At 44.5% G+C, this 18,478-nt stretch overlaps 2 protein-coding genes across 20 annotated transcripts in view; one reads left to right on the forward strand and one right to left on the reverse strand.

Moving 5' to 3' along the window:
• The window catches only part of Gemin5 (gem nuclear organelle associated protein 5), a 46,312-nt gene extending 37,756 nt beyond the window's left edge, over positions 1-8,556 (forward strand). For all 5 annotated transcript variants that reach the window (XM_021240757.2, XM_021240758.2, XM_021240752.2 and 2 more), the window contains 5 exons: positions 600-854; positions 2,518-2,680; positions 3,344-3,851; positions 6,658-6,754; positions 7,637-8,556. In XM_021240757.2, coding sequence (XP_021096416.1) covers positions 600-854; positions 2,518-2,680; positions 3,344-3,851; positions 6,658-6,754; positions 7,637-7,804 — 1,191 coding nt within the window. In that variant the 3' untranslated portion in view covers positions 7,805-8,556. The remainder of the gene's footprint in view (positions 1-599; positions 855-2,517; positions 2,681-3,343; positions 3,852-6,657; positions 6,755-7,636) is intronic.
• Positions 1-18,478, reverse strand: part of Cnot8 (CCR4-NOT transcription complex subunit 8) — a 106,131-nt gene that overhangs the window by 33,448 nt on the left and 54,205 nt on the right. For 7 of the 15 annotated variants that reach the window (XM_013078754.3, XM_087194531.1, XM_004836520.4 and 4 more), the window contains one exon: positions 13,245-14,757. The exons of 5 other annotated variants lie outside the window; for them this stretch is intronic. In XM_013078754.3, coding sequence (XP_012934208.1) covers positions 14,608-14,757 — 150 coding nt within the window. In that variant the 3' untranslated portion in view covers positions 13,245-14,607. Of the gene's footprint in view, positions 1-13,244; positions 15,936-18,478 lie in introns of those variants that run through there. 3 more of the 15 variants (XM_087194538.1, XM_087194539.1, XM_087194533.1) reach the window with 2 other exon arrangements.

The following is an 18,478-nucleotide window of genomic DNA, read 5'->3' on the forward strand; positions in this document are numbered from 1 at the left end:
AGGGTCTCACCATGTAGTGTGGGCTGGTCTTAAACTCAGTATGTAGCCGAGGCCGGCCTGGAACTTGGGGCAATCCTTCTGCCTCAGCCTCCAGAGTGCTGGGATTACAGGTGTACACCTCCACACCTGGCCCTGGGTATATTCATAAAACAACTGAATCTGGAGGAAAAGGCTTCCAGAATGATTATTTAGCATTTCATTTTTATCTCTGAAACAGGATCCTTAACAAAGAAAAACAAAGACCTATAAGCTTATTCTGAACATTCTGATAGGAGCTATTTTGCCTGAATGGCACAGACCTTTGCAAGCTTAACTGAGAAAGTATCATTGTAGGGCTGCACACAGCATCTCGTGACAACTGAAAACCCAGCAAAAACAAGCAGTTAAGTTTCTTGGGCTCCAGGGGACTCCAAGGTGGAATTCCCCCAAAAGGCACCTAACAGAGAGGACAGATCCTGACCCCCCTTCCTGACACAGGACTTAGATTGCGAAGCAGCTCATTGTGAGGGGCTTGGTTGCTTCTGGTGCAAAGGGGAACGCTTGAAAGAGCTGGGAAAGCTTTTCCCCTTGTAACACTTCTCTTTGTTGTTGGGCCCCAGGGTCAGAGACTGGTGTTTTGCCTCCTTGAGCTCCTGTGCTGGCATCTGGAGGAAAAGCAGCTTCCAGAAGCCAGAAGCTCCTCCTCCTCTTACCACACCTGGGCCACGGACACCAAAGAGCCCTTCCTGCAGCGAGTGACATCAGCGTGGAAGAGCGTCTTCAGCCTGGACAGCCCAGCGCAGTGTCGGGCAGCCTTGCAGAGACTGCAGGACATTAAGTACCCATCCTCTACAAGCAACACTCCCTACAGACAGGTACCCACCTGCAGCGGCCTCCCACCTGGGAGGGAGGGAGGGAAAGAGAGTACCCGGGAAACCAGAAGCATACAGTTACAATTCAGGAGAGGCTAAGGCAGGCCCATGCACCCTGGAAGATCCTTCACACTAAAGCACTTTGGCTTGAGGTCTGACATCAGTAATCTCTTTATTTGAAAAAAAAGGCCTGAAAAAAAATCTAGAGAAACATGGGCCCGGGTTGTAGCTCAGTGGCACAGCGCCTGCCTGGCAAGTGCTAGGTCCTGAGCTCCCTCTCCAGTACCAGCCCCCCCCCCCAAAAAGGAAATAGAGTAAGTACCCATAACCAGAATTAACACATGTTCACATCTTTCCTTAACTCTGTTTTGCTTCCTAGGGTTTTTATATATTCGCTTGGGATTTTTTTCTTGGTTAAAAAAAAAAATACAACAAAGCTGAAGCCCCACGTTCTGTTCCTCAGCCACATCCCAGTAAGGCAGCTCTTATTTTTCACCATATTATTTTGTATTAGTCACCATATTATCTACCTGGTGTTATTTTGTGGCTTATTTCAGTAGCTGTTGTTTGTAAAATTATCCATGTTAATGCAGAGAGAACAAGTTGATTTATTTTAGCTGCCATAACCATCTTGTGACTGTACCTCAGTTTATCTGCTTTTTATTTTTGCAGAGACTTTTTTTTTTTTGGTACAGGGGATCGAACTCGGGTCCTTGGGCTTGTGAGGCAGGCGGCAGAACCACTGAGCTAAATCTTCGCCCCTCTACTTTTTATTTTTAAAATGAAAAGACATTGTTATATTTTTGAAGAATAAGACTTCCTTGAATGGTATACACTTTCGAAAACAATCTAACCATTTCTTAAAAGAGTAAACATACACAAAACCTATGACCTGGCAATCCCACTGCCTAGACAGTTCACCACAAGAAAGGAATCAGGTGTCCACACAGACTTGCACCCAAACATTTGTAACCGCTTTTTCCACAATGGCCAAAAACTAGACACCACCCGAATGTCCATCAGCCGGTTACTGGCTGTGCAACTATGGTACATCCATAAAATTAAAGGCTACACTATTTAACAATAAAAAAGAACAAATCTCTAGTACACAGATGTCAGTGAATCGCAGAAACGTGCTAAGTGAAAGTACCAAAACACAAAGGACTACAGTACTCTGTGGTTCCATTATATAAGTTCTGGAAAAACAGAACTTATAAAAGCAGGTCAGTGGTTTTCAGGGATTGGGGTGATGTGATTGTCCACAGAGTGCTGTACATGGGGACAGTTCAGGTTGGCAAAAATGATTCATTTTGGCGGTAGTTGCAAAACTGTGTACGTTTGCCAGTACTCATGAAACTGCACATCTAACAGTGATTTATTTTACCTTAACTCTCCTGGTGGTTTTGTTGACTTGTAATTGTAGCTTTTAGTTCCAGAAGCTTTTTGTTTTAATCAAATGCAAACGCCAAGGTATTGTCTCAGTGTGAACAGACCCTGGTAGGAAACAGTGGGCACTGCTGCACCTAGGCAGGAGTTTCTGATGGGGAAGCAGAGCAGGGTGGTGGAGACAGGCGGGCTTTTAGAAGCAGGAGCTGTGCACCTGTTCCGAGGGCAGCTACTGGGTGTGTGGAGTGAGGACACTGACCTGCAGCCCTGCCCTCTCTAGCTCCTGCTGCACATTTGTCATGACCTGACCTTGGCAGTGCTGAGCCAACAGACAGCGACCTGGGAAGAGGCGGTACAGGCACTGCTTCGGGCTGTGCTCCGGAGCTATGATTCAGGGAACTTCACCATCATGCAGGAAGTGTGCTCGGCCTTTCTCCCTGATGGTAAGTGACCCCGCCTCTGTCCAGGAGTGACCAACATCAAATGGTGTGGCACCGGGAACACCAGGTTGTTAGAACATAGACTGGCCAAGTTGAGACCGTACAATAGGAAGTTTGAATGCTTTTACTCCAGGTCTTAGGTCAAGTTCGGGGCCAGCCTGGGCTACATAGCAAGACCCTGTCTCAAACAAAAACAAAAAGAGGTAGCCAGAATGACTGCCCTGTTTTCCTTTACCTGGTGCTGCCTGCCTCACTGTCTCCCACACACACAGCGTGAGAGGGAGAGATGATAATGTCGTCACAAGGTAGTCAGAAAGAAATAGTAAAAAGACATTACTTGACCTGCATAATTTATCACTGCACCAGATCCTCCTGGTTTTCAGAGGCACAGTGTGCTCGCACCTTAGTGTGGCTCAGGGAGAAAGGGAATACATTTTCTATCATGCTCTGAATGACTCCAACCCCATAGCAATGACAGCGTCAAACCAAGCCAGAAAACATTTACCTCCAGTTGGTTTTAGGCAGAAGATATGTGGTCCCAAGGGTCATACTGCCGGCTGTTTCCTGGGGTGCCTATGGGTGACAGGCACTAAAACATGTGGCAGGAAGCCACATTTCTGGCAGACAAAAGAAGATTACAACCCAAATCTTTTTTTTTTCTCCTAGGCTGTGACCACCTAAGTGACAAACTGGGTGACCGTCAGTCCTCAGCCACACCAGCTCTCAGGAGCTTGGAGGCCTTTTTCACGTACGGGCATCTGTATGAGATCTGGTGGTCTCTCTCCAGGCCTTGTCCTGAGGCCAGTGTCTGGGTCAGGGCTGACCACGGGAAGACACTGTCCACTGAGCAGAGCCAGCAGGTGGACAGAGCCAGTGCTGAGGACACTGGCTCCCAAGCTGCTTGCCAGCCAGAGCCAGGCAACCCCCCAGAACTCAGCTTGAGACTCTCAGGGGAGAGTGCACGCGTGCTGAGCGCTTGCCGGGAGCTCTTCTCAGAGCAGCACGCCAGCCTTCAGAATGCACGGAGGACTGTGGCTCAAGTCCAAGAAACTCTGGCAGAAATGATCCACCAGCACCGGAAGAGTCTGCTCTGTAAATCCATAGCCAGTGGTCCTGATAAGAACGAACCTGAACAAGAAACAGAGCTGTCCCTTGCCGGTCCTCAGAGCCAGTGGTAGGTACAGGTTCAAGTCCCAAACAGAGTGGAAAGTACCCAGCTGGGTTCTCTGTCTTTTAGGCCAAAGAAGTGCGTGATGCTAATGACCAGCTCAATTGGAAGTGAAGTAATTTGGTAATTAAGGCACAGATTTTGGGGTCAGATATAAGTCCTACTGTTGGCCTGGCAAAATTACTCCAGGCAAGACTCTTAATATCTCTAAGTTTTACTTTCCTCATCATTTACGTAAAGGCACCAACTCTTAGCCTGGTGACTTTGAGAACAAAATAAAATCATATCTATTATTAATAGTACAGTAGATCCTGCTGTTGTGTGCTAAGTAGATTCCCCCAAATAATCAGTCCTATAAAATTTGGAGATGCATTATTGCATAATTTTTAAAAAACCATTTTTTATTCTGTACTATTTCAAGAAGAGTATATAAAATGACACAGTGAGCTAAGAAAATTCGAAAGAGTAAATGCTATCACTTCCTAATGATTTCCCTTAGAAACAAAGTACAAGGGTAGGATAGGAGCCAATCACTTTTCAGCTGGATTTGTGTTATTAGGGCATGCCATGCTGGGAGTTTTGCAGTGATTGATTACTGCCTGGTTATTATTCTGAATGCCTTTTGTCTTGATTATGTCCCCCAGTACAGATCCTAAAATATACTAGCATAATCAGTAAACCCACAGCTATTATTATTAATGTTAAAAACTTAAAACTAACACTGAAGCCCTCGTTTTAAATCATAAAAAAATACTCCTCTGTATGGGCCAGGGACTTAGCTCAGTGGCGCTGCACCTGCCTCACAAGTGCAAGGTCCTGAGTTCAATCCCTGGTACCAAAGGAAAAAAAAAAAACCTCCCATTTAAAAATCACGATTTAGAGGTTTTCTTGTTAATTTTTTTTTTTTTTTTTTTTTTTTGGTACTGGGGATCAAACTCTGGACCTAGCACTTGCGAGGCAGGCGTCGGCACCACTGAGCTAAATCCCTGGCCCACTCCTTTAGACAGCTTTAGGTTTGCTTTCTGTAATAACAAAAAAGGGCTAAAAGGCTCTCTAATCCATTGGCTCTTAGCCTTTAATCGCATTACCTCTGTGAGAAGCTGAGGCATTCCGCCCAGAAGTCTGCATCCACACCCACTGAGGGTTGGGAGCCTGGCTCAGTCTAACCATTCCCTACAGAGACCCAGGCCTTCTGCACTTGACTGCAGTCAAACCCCCCAGAGGTCTGACATTTCTTCTGGGGCTCTAGTCTGAAGGATTTGGAGAATGGTAAAGAGCAGTACTACATTTTGAAAGATTTATATCACTTCACATTGCCTTCTCTTGATCTTTGTATTTATGAGATAAAAGTTGCCCGGACATAACCAACTAATTCAAAAATGGCCTGAGCCAGGGATTTGGCTCAGTGGTTCCAGCACCTGCCTCACAAGCACAAGGTCCTGAGTTCAATCCCTGATACAAAAAAAAAAAAAATCAAAAATGGCCAAAAGGGCTTGAATACAGCCACTTCTCCAAAAAGATACACAAATGGCCAGTAAGCACATGAAGACACTCAGCGTCACTAATCATCTACTAAACACTACTCAAAACTACAGTAAAACACCGCCTCATGCCCATTATGATGATTTTATAAAAAGAGCCAGAAAGTAGCAAGTGTTGATAAGAATGTGGAAAAACTGGAACTTTTGTGCACCCCTGGTAGGAATGTGGGCGGGGGACTTAGCTCAGTGGTTCCGCCACCTGCCTTGCAAGCAGAAGGACCTGAATTCAATCCCTGGTACCAAAAAAAAAAAAAAAAAAAAAGAGGACCAAACCATTGGTAGGAATGTAAAATGAGACAGCCACTGTGGAAAACAGGATGGGAGTTCCTCAAGAAAGTAAAGAATTACCATAAAATGCAAAGAGGTTTCACTTCTAGGCTAGACCCAAAGAATCGAATGCAGAGTCTCCAAGATAGCTGTACAGCCCTGTGGATAGCAGCTTATTCACAACAGCCGACAATGAAAGCAAGCTGGGTACCCACTGACAGGTGGACGAATAAGCAAGCATATTCTGTGCTATGCTGGAGAGTTATTTAGCCTTAAAAAGAGAGGATTCTGACAAGCGGCTGAATCGTGAGGACATTAAGCTATGTGATACGAGCTAGTGACAAAAAGAAACATACTGCATGATTCCTCTTATAAGACAGAAGCTACAACAGTGGTTGCCAGAGGCAGAGAGTGGAGAATTATTATGTAATGCATGTAAAATTTCAGTTTTCCAAGATGAAAAGTGTTCTGGATATGGATAAGTATAGTTTCATAACATTGAAAAAGTATTTAATACCACTGAAATGTAAAGTAAAACATGGTTAAGATGGTGAATTTTATGTTATATAAGTTTTTATCACATGCCAGGCATGGTGGCCCACACCTGTAATCCCAACACTGAGGAGGCTGAGGCGGGAGGATCACAATGAGGACTAGGCCAGCCTCGACTACATAGTGAGTTCAAGGCCAGCCTGAACTACATAGTGAGACTTTGTCTCAAAAAAACAAAAAAAGTATTTTACCGCAATAAATACGGTTGGGGAGCCAGGAGTGATGGCACATCCCTGTAATCCCAGCACTCGCGAGGCTGAGGCAGGAGGACTGCCTCGAGTTCGAGGCCAATCTGGATTACATAGTGAGTTCAGGGCCTCAAGGCCAGCCTAAACTACAAAGGGAGATCTTGCCTCAAAAAAAAAAATTAAATTAAAAAAAAAAATACAATTGGTGGGAGCAGGTTGCCCAAGGCAAGATATATGACTTGTACTTTTTATTACTGGTAATAGTAAAGAAGAAGAAAATGAGCCGGTTTCTCTGCCTGAATTAACCAGAAGGCTTACAGAGGCAAATCAGAGAATAGCTACGTTTCCCGAAAGTATCAAGGTAAGATTTATAAAGCAGTTCATTTGGTAAAACATTACTTTTCCTGTTATCACTTGACTTCTTTACCTCTCTATTCTTTTTTTTTAAATGTACTCCTTAATATGTGCTGAAATTTTTAGGATACAGGCCATGCATAGTGGTACAGTTCTGTAATCCCAGCACTCTAGGAGCTGAAGCAGGAGGATTGAGAGTTTGAAGCCAACCTGGACAACTTAGCAATTCAGCAAAACCCTCACTCAAAATAAAAAGAGGACTAGATGTAGCTCAGCACAAAAGCCCTAGGTTCAGTCACCAGTACTGGAAAAAAAATTAGGATACGTTTACCTTTTGTTAGCCAAAATGATTTGTGGAAGTAGATTTATTTAAGCTGGGCATGGTGGCACACACCTGTAACCCAGTACTGTGGGAGACGAGCAGAAGGACTGCAAGTTCAAGCCCAGCCTCAGCAACTTATCTCAAAATAAAAAGGGCTGGCATTGGGATATAGCTCAGTGTGAAGACGAGTACAACTGTTGATCACACAAGTAGTCTTATTCCTCGGCCTTCAGAGAAACTAAACAGGTTTTAGAGCTGGGAGGTAAGAAATAAACTTAAAATAGTACCATGTATTTGACAGCCTACAGATGGAGAGGTACATTTGGCTGTGACCGTCATAGTAAGAGCAGCCACATTTTTTTAAGTAGGACACTAGTGAAAGATCTGTCAGTTGAGGACATCCCCATGACCACCCCAGTTTTGAGGATCATCTCAGAGTAACAGAGGAGCAAGAAAGGGCCCTGCCGCACCTGCACACTAGGATGCATGGTGGAGTTACTGTGCCTTTGTGCTCCTGCCTGGCTGTTGTGCAAATGCTTCTGTTTTCATCCTCCTATCATTTTTCAGACCTGGCCCTTCCCAGATGTGCTGGAATGCTGCCTCGTCCTGCTTCACATCAGCTCCCAGTGTCCTGGTTGTGTACCCCAAGAACTGCAGCAACAGGCCCAAGAGCTCCTTAGAAAATACGCCTGTACTACAGCTTACAAAAGACACTCCCGGACCTTCTGCACGTGAACCCTCAAGGACCTTACAGAAACTGCCACAGAACGACTGACTCTTTCACCTCTGCAGTTATACCTCACCAGACCAACATATGAGGGATGAGCTTGAATCCGCTCTATCCATAGACAAAGCACACCCTGACTGGCCTCAACTGTGGTTTGCTGAAGGAAAAGATCTGAAGGAAAGATCACAAAAAGCCAACAGTTGTTACTCACAGTCAATCCCTGCAGAGTGATTGTGGTCATCTCAGAGCCTTATGCGGGTTTCATCCAAAGACAAGAAACTTTTGTAATCACCCAAAGTATTGTTCTTGAACACAAGCTACCTTTATAACTACTTCCTCTGATCACAAATAGCTCATTCTTGTTGGAGATAAAATTGCCACATTCTGTGACTATTGGTATAGTTTATTTTGGTTTTTTTCTGTTAACCCAAGCTCTTCCACCTCTACTCTTTGAAAAAGTTTGAAATGTGAAGTAGGCCTTACCCATCATGTTGATTCTGTGCTCTGTCTCAGCTTTGGGTTAAAACTTTGGTTTTACTGTTTCATGGAATTACTTATTTGGATAAATCACTAAAGCTTGGAAGAACAGATGACTAACTCAAATGTGTGTTACCCCTTCAGTTTTATAACAGGTAACAGATGCAATGAAATAGCTCAGGAAGAAGTCACTGTTTCGGTGGCTCTTGACTTTTTTGGCGGATGGGGGGGTGTCAGAGAACTTTTTTCGGAAGTGTATTAAAGCCACAGCTACCCCCACCCAGGTCAGTGTCTTCTTTATTTGCTTTTGTTTCTGTATAATAAGCTTTGCCCTTTGGGTGTGAGTCTCATCTCAGTGCTGCAGGACACATTCTGTATCCTGTCATCCTCTCGCAGCTCTCTTGGGGTGTCTTACTTGTTCCAGTCTGGATCAGCTCATCCCGAGGACTGCTGCCCAATGACTCCCACTGCTGATTCCTGAGCTGGAATGCTTGTTTCCTGGATCCCACCTCTTCTTCCCGTTTGATCTACTTCCTTGTAAGGATTCATTCTTCCACAAACATTTATTAAGCCTGTGTCTGGCACAGTGCTAAGAATGCACAAATAAGAACAATGTCCCTGCTTACAAACTAGATGTATCTGGACTATGAAAACACAATGGCCGAGGTGACCTCAGGACCAGGTGCTCAGTCACCTAGGAATAAAGTAATTGTAAAGCCATAGATACTCTCTGGAGAAACATGCATTTTCCTGATTTTACATGTATGACCTTTGGATCATTGGACTACCAATTTAGCATAATGGAATCTAAGTACTGCTTAGCTACAAATCCTTACTCCCTCTTTGGTTATTTAAACAGTTGAGCAATGTCAGAAACAGATGTTTCTGTAACGTCCACTTACTAGGGCAGGAAAATCAGACTGTCCGTGGGGGCAGGAAGGAGCACTCGTCCCAATAACTGGACTATTTTGAGAGTCACTATGAAGACTTCTGTTTGAACAAAAAACATTCGTATGTGTCACCTTAGGGTTTTAAAATATGTCAAACCCAAAAAAGCAAATATTGCAAAATTTAAATCCTCACACACAAGCAAATTCTAGGAAGAGGATACCTTGGTCCTAGAGAAGGAGAATTTTGATTGCAAAGGGAGAACTGGATAGCAGGTTCCCTGGTCTGTGAAAATGAACAACTGTACTTACAGAGATGGCAAATAATTTATTCCCTTCCACTTGAGTAATGAGAACTTATTAAACTAGAAATTGTAAATTATTTTGTAATTTACCAAAACCATCACCTGTGGATAGAGAAATCCTGCACAAGCCAGGTGTGGTAGCACATGCCTGCAATCCCAGCACTTGGGAGACAGGCAGGAGGGTTGCCCTGAGTTTGAGGCCAATCTAGGCTACATACTGAGTTCAAGGACAACCTGAACTACACAGGAAGACCCTGTCTCAAAAGAGACAGAGAAATCCTGCACACCTCTTTATTATTGTGTGGGTAAGACCAAGAAATTACTATTTGAAAACTGAAATAAAACTCCCCAGTGACAGAAGAATCACAAAAATGACAACTCAGTTTCCTCTTAAACTCCTCTTTCCAATGCTATATAATGTACTCAAACTACTATAATTTGAGAAAAGTATCGTTTTCATGTCCTTAATTACCAGAACCACAGTGAGCCAGGGCACCAAGGTCTACTGAGTGAAAAGGATTTATCGCTAAGCAATTTTTTGGACCTTTATTCCCATCCAAAGTAACTTACTCTTGGGCCAGGGATTTAGCTCAGTGGTTCCGTTGCTTGCCTTGCAAGCACAAGGACCCGAGTTCGATCCCTGGTACCAAAAAAAACCAACAAAGTAACTTACTCTCTCCCCTAACTCCACAGTAGCCCAAACCAACATGCAGATACCTGACCCTGTCACCCAAAGGAGTCCTGGCCTCCCCACATGTCTCCATGTGGTTTGTTGTTTTTGCAGTACTGGGGATTGAACCTGGGATCTTTGCACTCAGCTACATCCCCAGCCCCACTCCCTTTTATTTTTTATCTTGAGAAATTTCCTAGGGCGGGCTTGAACCTGTGGTCCTCCTGCCTCAGCCTTCCACCATGCCTGGCTTTCCAAATCTGCTCTCTTAACTAATTCTCCATTCTTTACCTAGCAGTGACTATTGCAAATGTGGTATCATCAATTCCCTTCTTAAAAATTTATCAGTAGCCATGGGAACATGGCTCTTGGGAAAAGATAAAAATCTGGAAGCAGTTTCCTCCAGGCTGCCTACTCCCAGCCTTTCCTCTTGACTTCCTGTCACAGCATCCCGACCCTGGATTCCAGGCACACCGGCCTCTTGGCTGCTGGAACCCTCAAACTTCTGTCACCTAGGAGATTCTGCCTGTATTTTCCCTCGGTCTGGATGACTTACACTCATCTTTTACATCTTGCCCTAAATTTCCTTGTTCTAAAAAGACTATCTAAGCCAGGCAGGGTGTTATTCACCTATAATCTCAGCACTCAGGTGGCTGAGGCAGGAGGATCACAAGTTCAAGGCCAGATTAGGTGACATAGTGAGAAAATGTCTAAAAAAACTGTCCCTGGGGCCAGGGATTTAGCTCAGTGGCACCGTGCCTGCCTCAGAAGTGCAAGATCCTGAGCTCAATCCCCCGTACCAAAACAAAAAAAACACTGTCCTGAACCTCAATCTCAGTTGCAGCAATGTCTTGTACCTTAGAGTTCAAACTGAATTTGTGTGAATTAAAGTGGACCCTCGAGTTACAGCTGGCCTGACATGTGAACAACTTGGGTTACGACCGGAATTTTAGTTTTTACAGCCAAAGTCTTGAGTTACGACCCAAATGCTGGCCACTTGTGCTTCCAGATGGACTCAGATACAGATTTAACCCTTAAAGAGTTCTGGAAGGAACATTACAACATCCTTTCCTGTGTGGGGGTTAACTGAGAAATCCTGGGCCAATGTCTCTCCAAGGATACTGAGATCTGCCTGTATACAGAAGAGAGACTTTGAAGGCTGTGTAGAGGAGCCTGAGCCTTCAGTTGATCAACCTGAGTTACAACCAGCCCTCAGGAACAAATTAAGTTTGTAAGTCAAGGGCCCACGGTATTTACTGTTTGGCAACAAAGGCAAACTGTAGACTAATGACAGTGATTATGTCTTCTATGGTACTGTGCTTTATCTCTAGCACCTATTAAGTGCTGGTATCTAGTAGGTGCTTACTAATGAAAACTTACTAACTAAACAAAGTAGGAAATCAAAATATTCATTTTTCAACTTGGACTTGCAGGGCCCTAAATGGATTTCACACCAGCACTGGCTGATGACTAGACTTGTGCCTAACCCAGCACCAACTGAAGATACTCCGCAGTGTACACATAAGTGAATTTTTTTTTTTTTTTGGTACCGGGGATCGAACTCGGGACCTTGTGCTTGTAAGGTAGGGAGCAGAAGCACTGATCTAAATCCCCGGCCCCACAGAAGTGAATTCTGTCCGACGTAGTCCTCTTGTTCACTCTTCAACACCATCCCTTTTTGAGGATAACCATTTACACAGCCCTAATGAACACACACAGCACACTCTTGACAGTTCTTAATAGACTCTGCTCGCTCTTTAGCACCTCTTTAATAGAACATCTGCTAGCTCTCCTATGAATGAACAGATCTCAGCTCAACCCTATGTTCTCCAGCCCTTCATCTCAGCATCTCCCCTTCACATGTAAGTCTGTCCTCAAGTCCCTATTTTAATCAAAATTTAGGACACCAGTAAAGGCTCACAGGCACCAGCATGCCCCAACACCTGGACAACCACAACTACGCCTTCACCCGTCTTACACAGTGATAAGTACCTCTTTCTTATTACATGTGAGCCTCCCAGCCAGAACTCTAGACCTGCCTGGTGCTGTGCACACATCTGTAGGCCCAGCTACTTGGGGCTAAGGCAAGGAAGGTCACTTGGGCCAGGAATTCAAGGCCAATGGCCAATGGCAAGAGCCCAACAAAATTAAATTCCAGTTCTGCTCCTACACTTGATTACACCTCTGTATTTTTGTGCCAGTAGAAAAGGCTGTAAACAGTTCTGAGCCAAATCTAAGATAATTAAAGTTTACTCTGTCCTAGAGAATTCCACTATTGACAAGTTAATCCGTCACATAGTAGTGGCCCTAGGAAATAAAACTGGCTTCCTAGTAAGGCCCAGACAGTTGAAGAAACAATTCCATTTACACATGTGCTGATTAAAAGCTTCCTACCAAGTGAGACTTTTTGTATTTAGCATATTCACGAAGGAGCCATAATTCCTCTCTTGCTACCAGGCAGCTCTAACTTAATTTAAATTCGATCATTCCCATGGGTTTGAGCCACATACATGACTGTCCTGTGGGGCAGCTAGTACCACTTCTCAGGGCGTCTCTGATTAAAATAATGCAAAGAAAGGTGTTGATTCTGCAGTTCAGATCTCATTGCACAGTTCCTTAAGGAAAACATTACAATGGTATAAAAAATTGTTAATATAGCTAACTTGTGGTACACCAGTTGTAAATGCATATTAAATACACTAGCAATGGGGTACTTATTAAACTTCCATGTTAAAATTTAGAGAATTACTTATTGATAAACTATTCACAAATATAAATCTTTTAATGACATGTGATTATTGTAATAATTGTAGTTGGTATAAATATATATAAATATATATATTTGGGCAACAATTATCCAAATTCAAGCAACTAACTAGATTCAGTCCACTTACAGACTCTGTTAATTTTATTAGTAGAACGATCAATCAAACTGATTAGCTCTATGTGTAGCACCGGTGGTTCAAGCCCCCCCAGGGGACAGTCATGCACACACCCCGGTGGTTCGAGCTGCGGGAATGTGGAAAGCCAATCTGCCAACGGGCAAGACTCCTGAGCCACAGTCTTCCAGAGCCAGCAATTCACAGCTATGAAAGACCAAACCTTCATGCCAGTGGTTAAAAAGAAATCTTTATTTTACAAAGTTAAAAACATAAATAATATTTACAACATCTTAAATACCAGGTTATAACACTTGACATTTTTTAAATCATTTCAGATTGTTTTCCATGAGATTTTAAAACATGAGACTATCCACTTTAGCAAGGTACCAGTTATTTTCACCAAAGGGTTTTTTTGATTTTTCAAAACTGTCCACTCTAGTCATTCAAAGAAAACATTGTACTTTTAAAATGTCTAGTTCTAAAATCAAAGTCCTGAGTTTCGTACCCCAGTTGTGGGATATGACTCCAAGAGATCTCTCTAAACCAAATTCCCTTACTGCCCTGTGTACAAGTAACCACTATACTTTTTTAAAGATTCACATACCTGGTACTCATGTTAATCCAGCTCCCTAACTCCTTGGGTTTGCTCAAAGGAAAAGCAGGGGAAATGAGGTGGGAGAAAATGTGACCATCTAAAATCGTATTTTTGAAAATACAATAAACTTAAGACCCAAAAATCTCATTCATTTCCTTCCAGATCAAGTCCAGGATATTTCATTACCTGAAAATTTAAATTGACTTCAGAGGATGCATAAATGATAGCAAATCCCAGTGGCACAATGGATAGATCTCAAGACACATCAGTGGTTAACTTAATACCCACTCTGAAGTCTGTCATGAAAGTAGACAGATTTAGTGAATTGTCTACATTTCAGCACTGGGCAATTCATTTCCATATAGTAATTCATAAAGAAGGACTGACAAAGGGCCAGGGAGGTAGCTCAGTGGCACAGCGCCTTTGTGGCAAGCACAAGGTCCTGAGTTTGATCCTCAGTACCAAAAATAAAAAAGAAAGACTACCAAATTGTGAGGAAAGCCAATGTCTTCAAGGAGAGTGTAAAAAGCGGGGACTGGGGGCAAAAACTCAGAACCAGTTCCCAAGAACACCGTGTTGTACCATTTCCTCTGGAAACCCTCAGCTGAGAATCACAATCTTATAAGGATTAGCAACAAATTTAAAAGAAAAAGAATGACAACAGGTAAGAGTTATATACATTTTACTCGTTTGTTTTAGATTTGTCCTGGATATCTAAAATAGTGTCACATGAGCTATGGATGCTGGTGGCAGGAGGCAGCTGCAGAGGAGAGGCGTGGGGCTGAGGAATAGGGAAGTTATTTACAAATTCAGAGCAAACTCCCCTCTTCTGGATCTAAAATAAAGACATCTTTTGCCTTCAGTAAAACAGCAGTCTTCCTGCTCCACGCAGATGGTCGGCACAGTCTGCTCAAAGGAAGCGTTCTCTCTCAGGGAGGGTAAGCTCGAGCTCAGGAAGCACCAGTCTGGCTTGGGCCCTGCAGGGCCGGCTGCGGTCACTGCTGCATGTTGTTAATGATTGCCAGGATGCTCATCTTCTCCTGGGCAGAGTCCACGTCTTCATTCTGCTTCTGGGCCACTCCTGTGCCCAGGCCGTAGAGCCGCCCACAGTACTTGGCATCATCTATACTGTCCTCAAAAAACAACTGCAGAGTAGGACAAAGAACTGTGGTGAGGACAACGTAGGAGTTCTGCCAGGACTCACTGCCAAGGCACACCTCCCAGCCTCGAAAACCAGATGCCACCTGATCAAAGAGAGCCCCAGGCCTTCCTATGCATCATCTTCTCACGCTCCTTTCTCCACATATAAGCTGCTTTCTAACCAGACTTAGACTCTGCATGAATTCTTTTAATGTGCAGCTGCTGTTTAGTACAACTGTCCGCTCTCCTTCATAAGCAAGGCACTGGTTAGGAGCGCGGGTGCTGGACTCTGACTCACCGTGTGACCCTGGTAGTCACTTTAGCTCCTTTGAAGGTTCCTTAGGTGCCCCTCTTACAAGGTTCCTTGTAGAAAACACATGATGATATAATAACAGGATTGTTATGAGATGAGATGATGAATATTAAGCACAGCCAAGTTGGGGGGCACATCCCTGTAATCCCAGAACTCTGGGAGGCTGAGGCAGGAGGATCACCATTTGAGTCCAGCCTGGGCAACTTAGTCTTTTAGGGAGAACTTGTCTCAAAACAAGAAATAAAAAGGGCTGGGGATATAGCTCAGGGTGAAGGACCTGGGTTTAATCCCAGGTAAAGCCAAAAAAAAAAAAAAAAGGCAAAAAAGCACTTCCTGCAGGTTTTCCAACCTTGGCACTCCTGGGCATGACAATTTCTTGTCTGTTTGTTTGGTAAGTCGAGCATGAGGACACCACGTGGCGGGGACTGCCAGTATATCGCGCAATGTTTGGCAGCATCCCTGGCCAGCAGCACACGTCCTCCCCCACCAAGTTGTAATAACCAAAATGTCTCCAGACATTACCAGGTGAATGTACCCCAGGGCCATGTGCTGAAGGTCACCAGCCTGGGGCACTGCTGAGCAGAGGAAGAACCTTTAAGAGAGATGGGGCTGGAGTGTAGTGGAAGAGAGGCTTGGGGGCGGTGCCTGGAGGGGGATCCTGGGACCCCAGCTCCCCCGCATTTGCTTCCCTGCTGCCACAAGGTGAAGAGAGCTCCTCCTCCATTTGCTTTGCTCCCTACTACGATGTTGGGCTTCCCACAGGCCCATCAACAGTGCAGCCCACTAACTACAGACTGAAACCTTGACACTGAGAGCCAAAATAAACTTGTCCTCCTTTTAAGCTGACTGTCCCAGCCAGGTATTTTATCACTGTGGAAGAAAACAGACACAGAAAACTGGTATCAAGAAGTCAGGTCACTGCTGCAACCATACCTGACAATGTGGTGCAGAGGCACTTGGGATTGGTCTGTGAGAGGAGCTTAGAAACATCTGGGTGGAAGGCTGGCCAGAGCCTAGAACAGTACTAGAAGAGAGTAATGGTGGGAGCTCAGCCGAACAGAATGCAGACAATGAAGGCTGCTGTGGAAACGAGGACTACTGGAGACTAGATTACAGGTCATTCGTGTTGTATTCTATCAGAGAACATATCTACATTTTGAGCATGCAATGAGACTCAGTGGGAGGCTGAGTTTAACACTCCCTCCAGCTCGAACCACTGGTGGTCCGTACGTGACTGGCCCATCAGGCAGCTTATACCACTCGATGGGCCTGACCCATGCCACCCAAGGGGACAGCCACGCAACTGCACTGGTGGTTTGAGCCGGAGGGAATTTAACAAGTTCAAATCAGAGCTGCCTGGCAGCTAGACAAATCACACCCTGTCATGAACACGTGAAGGTGAGTGACTAGTCTATCTGGCAGAGGAAATTTCAAGGCAGCAGAGTTTTCTCAGGCAGGGATGTGGATACTGCTGACTGCTTTCAGCCAGAGTTCCAGTGAGAATCTGAAGCAAAAATCAGAGTGCGAAGAAAACTTGAAAAACTCGTGGTTTGGCCAAAAAAGCAGCACCTTGAAATTTAAGGCAAAGGAGGAGGATGGAAGAAGCTGTAGATAAAGAGATGAATGCCATTAAAAAGAAGCCAAGTACTCTGCATCCCGCCAGAAGGAAAGATGTCCTCCGGGCATCTCAGGAATCAGGCTGCCCAGGAATTGCCTCTTCTTCCCTTTGCTTAGCCTCAGGCATAGAGGCCAAGACACCCAGGCACCACTGCCGCCCAGGCTCAAGAAGACCCAGGTACAGCTCACGCCGCCAGCAAACCTTGGTGTCATCCACAGGGTACAAGCAGACTTGCAAGCACTCAGTACATGAGTTTAGTGGGAATTCTTCCCCCGAGATTTCAAAGGGAAACCTGGGAGGCCAGGCAGGATACGGCAAGCTCAGGTCCCTACAGCAGAAACGGATGCATGAGGTTAGGATGCACAGAGCCAAAGCTGCAATGGAGACCCAGGAAGTTAGAGATCCCGGGAACATGGAACATCTGCCAAGGGGAGCCACAGGAAGCAAGCAAAGCCAGCCCACAGGATGGCCACATGGACAGGGCTGCCCAAGCCCTCTGGAGCTCACGCCACGACACCATGTGCACGAGACGGTACATACAGTACAGGACTTCGTTTGTCCTGCTGGGTTTAGATTTTGCTTTGGTCTGATTTTTCCTTTGTTCTTCCTCCTTACTTTGAGCCACTGTATCTTGGATATAACCAGTTAGTTCATTTTAATTTGTGCAGTACTGGGAATTAGCACTCTACTGTGGTGTTACATTCCCAGCATTTTTTTTTCTTGAGACAGGGTGTTGCTAAGTTGCCCAGGCTGGCCTTAAACTTGCAATCCTCCTGCCTCAGCCTCCCAAGTAGCTGGTATTAGAGATGTACACCATAAGGCCTGGCTGTTGTTTGGATATTTAAAGGGGCTCACAGCTGAGTTTGCCTTGAGTCTCAGAGAAGACTTTGGACTTGGACTTTCAAGCAAAGTTGGAACTATTAAGACTTTAAATATTCTTTTTTCTTCCATTAAGTTTATTGGTACATTTTAGGTATATACATTATGATCACATTCATCATTGGGAATTTGTACCTGTACATGATATATCTTGGTTCTTGTTTTTTAAGACTTTAGATATTTTTTTTTTTTTTTGGTACCAGGGATCAAACTCGGGACCTTGCACTTGTGAGGCAGGCGCCGGAACCACTGAGCTAAATCCCCGGCCCAAACAAAGCAATGGTATTAGGAAAAAAGATTCCAATTTTTTTTTTTGATACCAGGAATCAAACTCGGGACCTTGTGCTTGCAAGGCAGGAGGCAGAACCACTGAGCTAAATCCCAGGCCCAACTTTAGATATTCTTAAAGACAGATTAAATGCGTCTTGCACTATTAAGATGGACATGAAACTTTGTGGGTCAGAGGCAGTCTGTTACGGTTTGAATCCTAAATGTCCTTCAAAGACCATGTGTTAAAAGCATGGCTCACCTGCCGGTGGTACTACTGGGAAGTGAAAGAACCTTTAGAAGGCAGGGCCTGGTGAAAGGAAGTCAGGTTTAGGAGCATGCCCTGAAAGAGCTATTGGAACCCAGCACCTTCTCTCTCTCTATCTCTGTCCCCCTCTCTCCACCTCTATCTATTTTGTTTCTATTTCTTTCTCTCTGCTTCCTTGGCCATCATGGGAAAAAAGATACGTGCCACACAGTCCCCATCAGGTTCTGCCTCACCACAGGCCCAAGAACAATGAAGTGAACAGACCATGGACTGAAACCTCTAAATTTTATTTTTGGCTTGGTACCAGGAATCAAGCTCAGGGCCTCATGCTTGCCAGGCAGGCACTGTGTCACTGAGCTACATATCCGGCCCTGAAACCTC

This window comes from Heterocephalus glaber, unplaced genomic scaffold (assembly GCF_053883595.1).
Source record: "Heterocephalus glaber isolate CG9 unplaced genomic scaffold, H.glaber_assembly_v1.0 deba00001606, whole genome shotgun sequence".
Classification (NCBI taxonomy): domain Eukaryota; kingdom Metazoa; phylum Chordata; class Mammalia; order Rodentia; family Bathyergidae; genus Heterocephalus; species Heterocephalus glaber.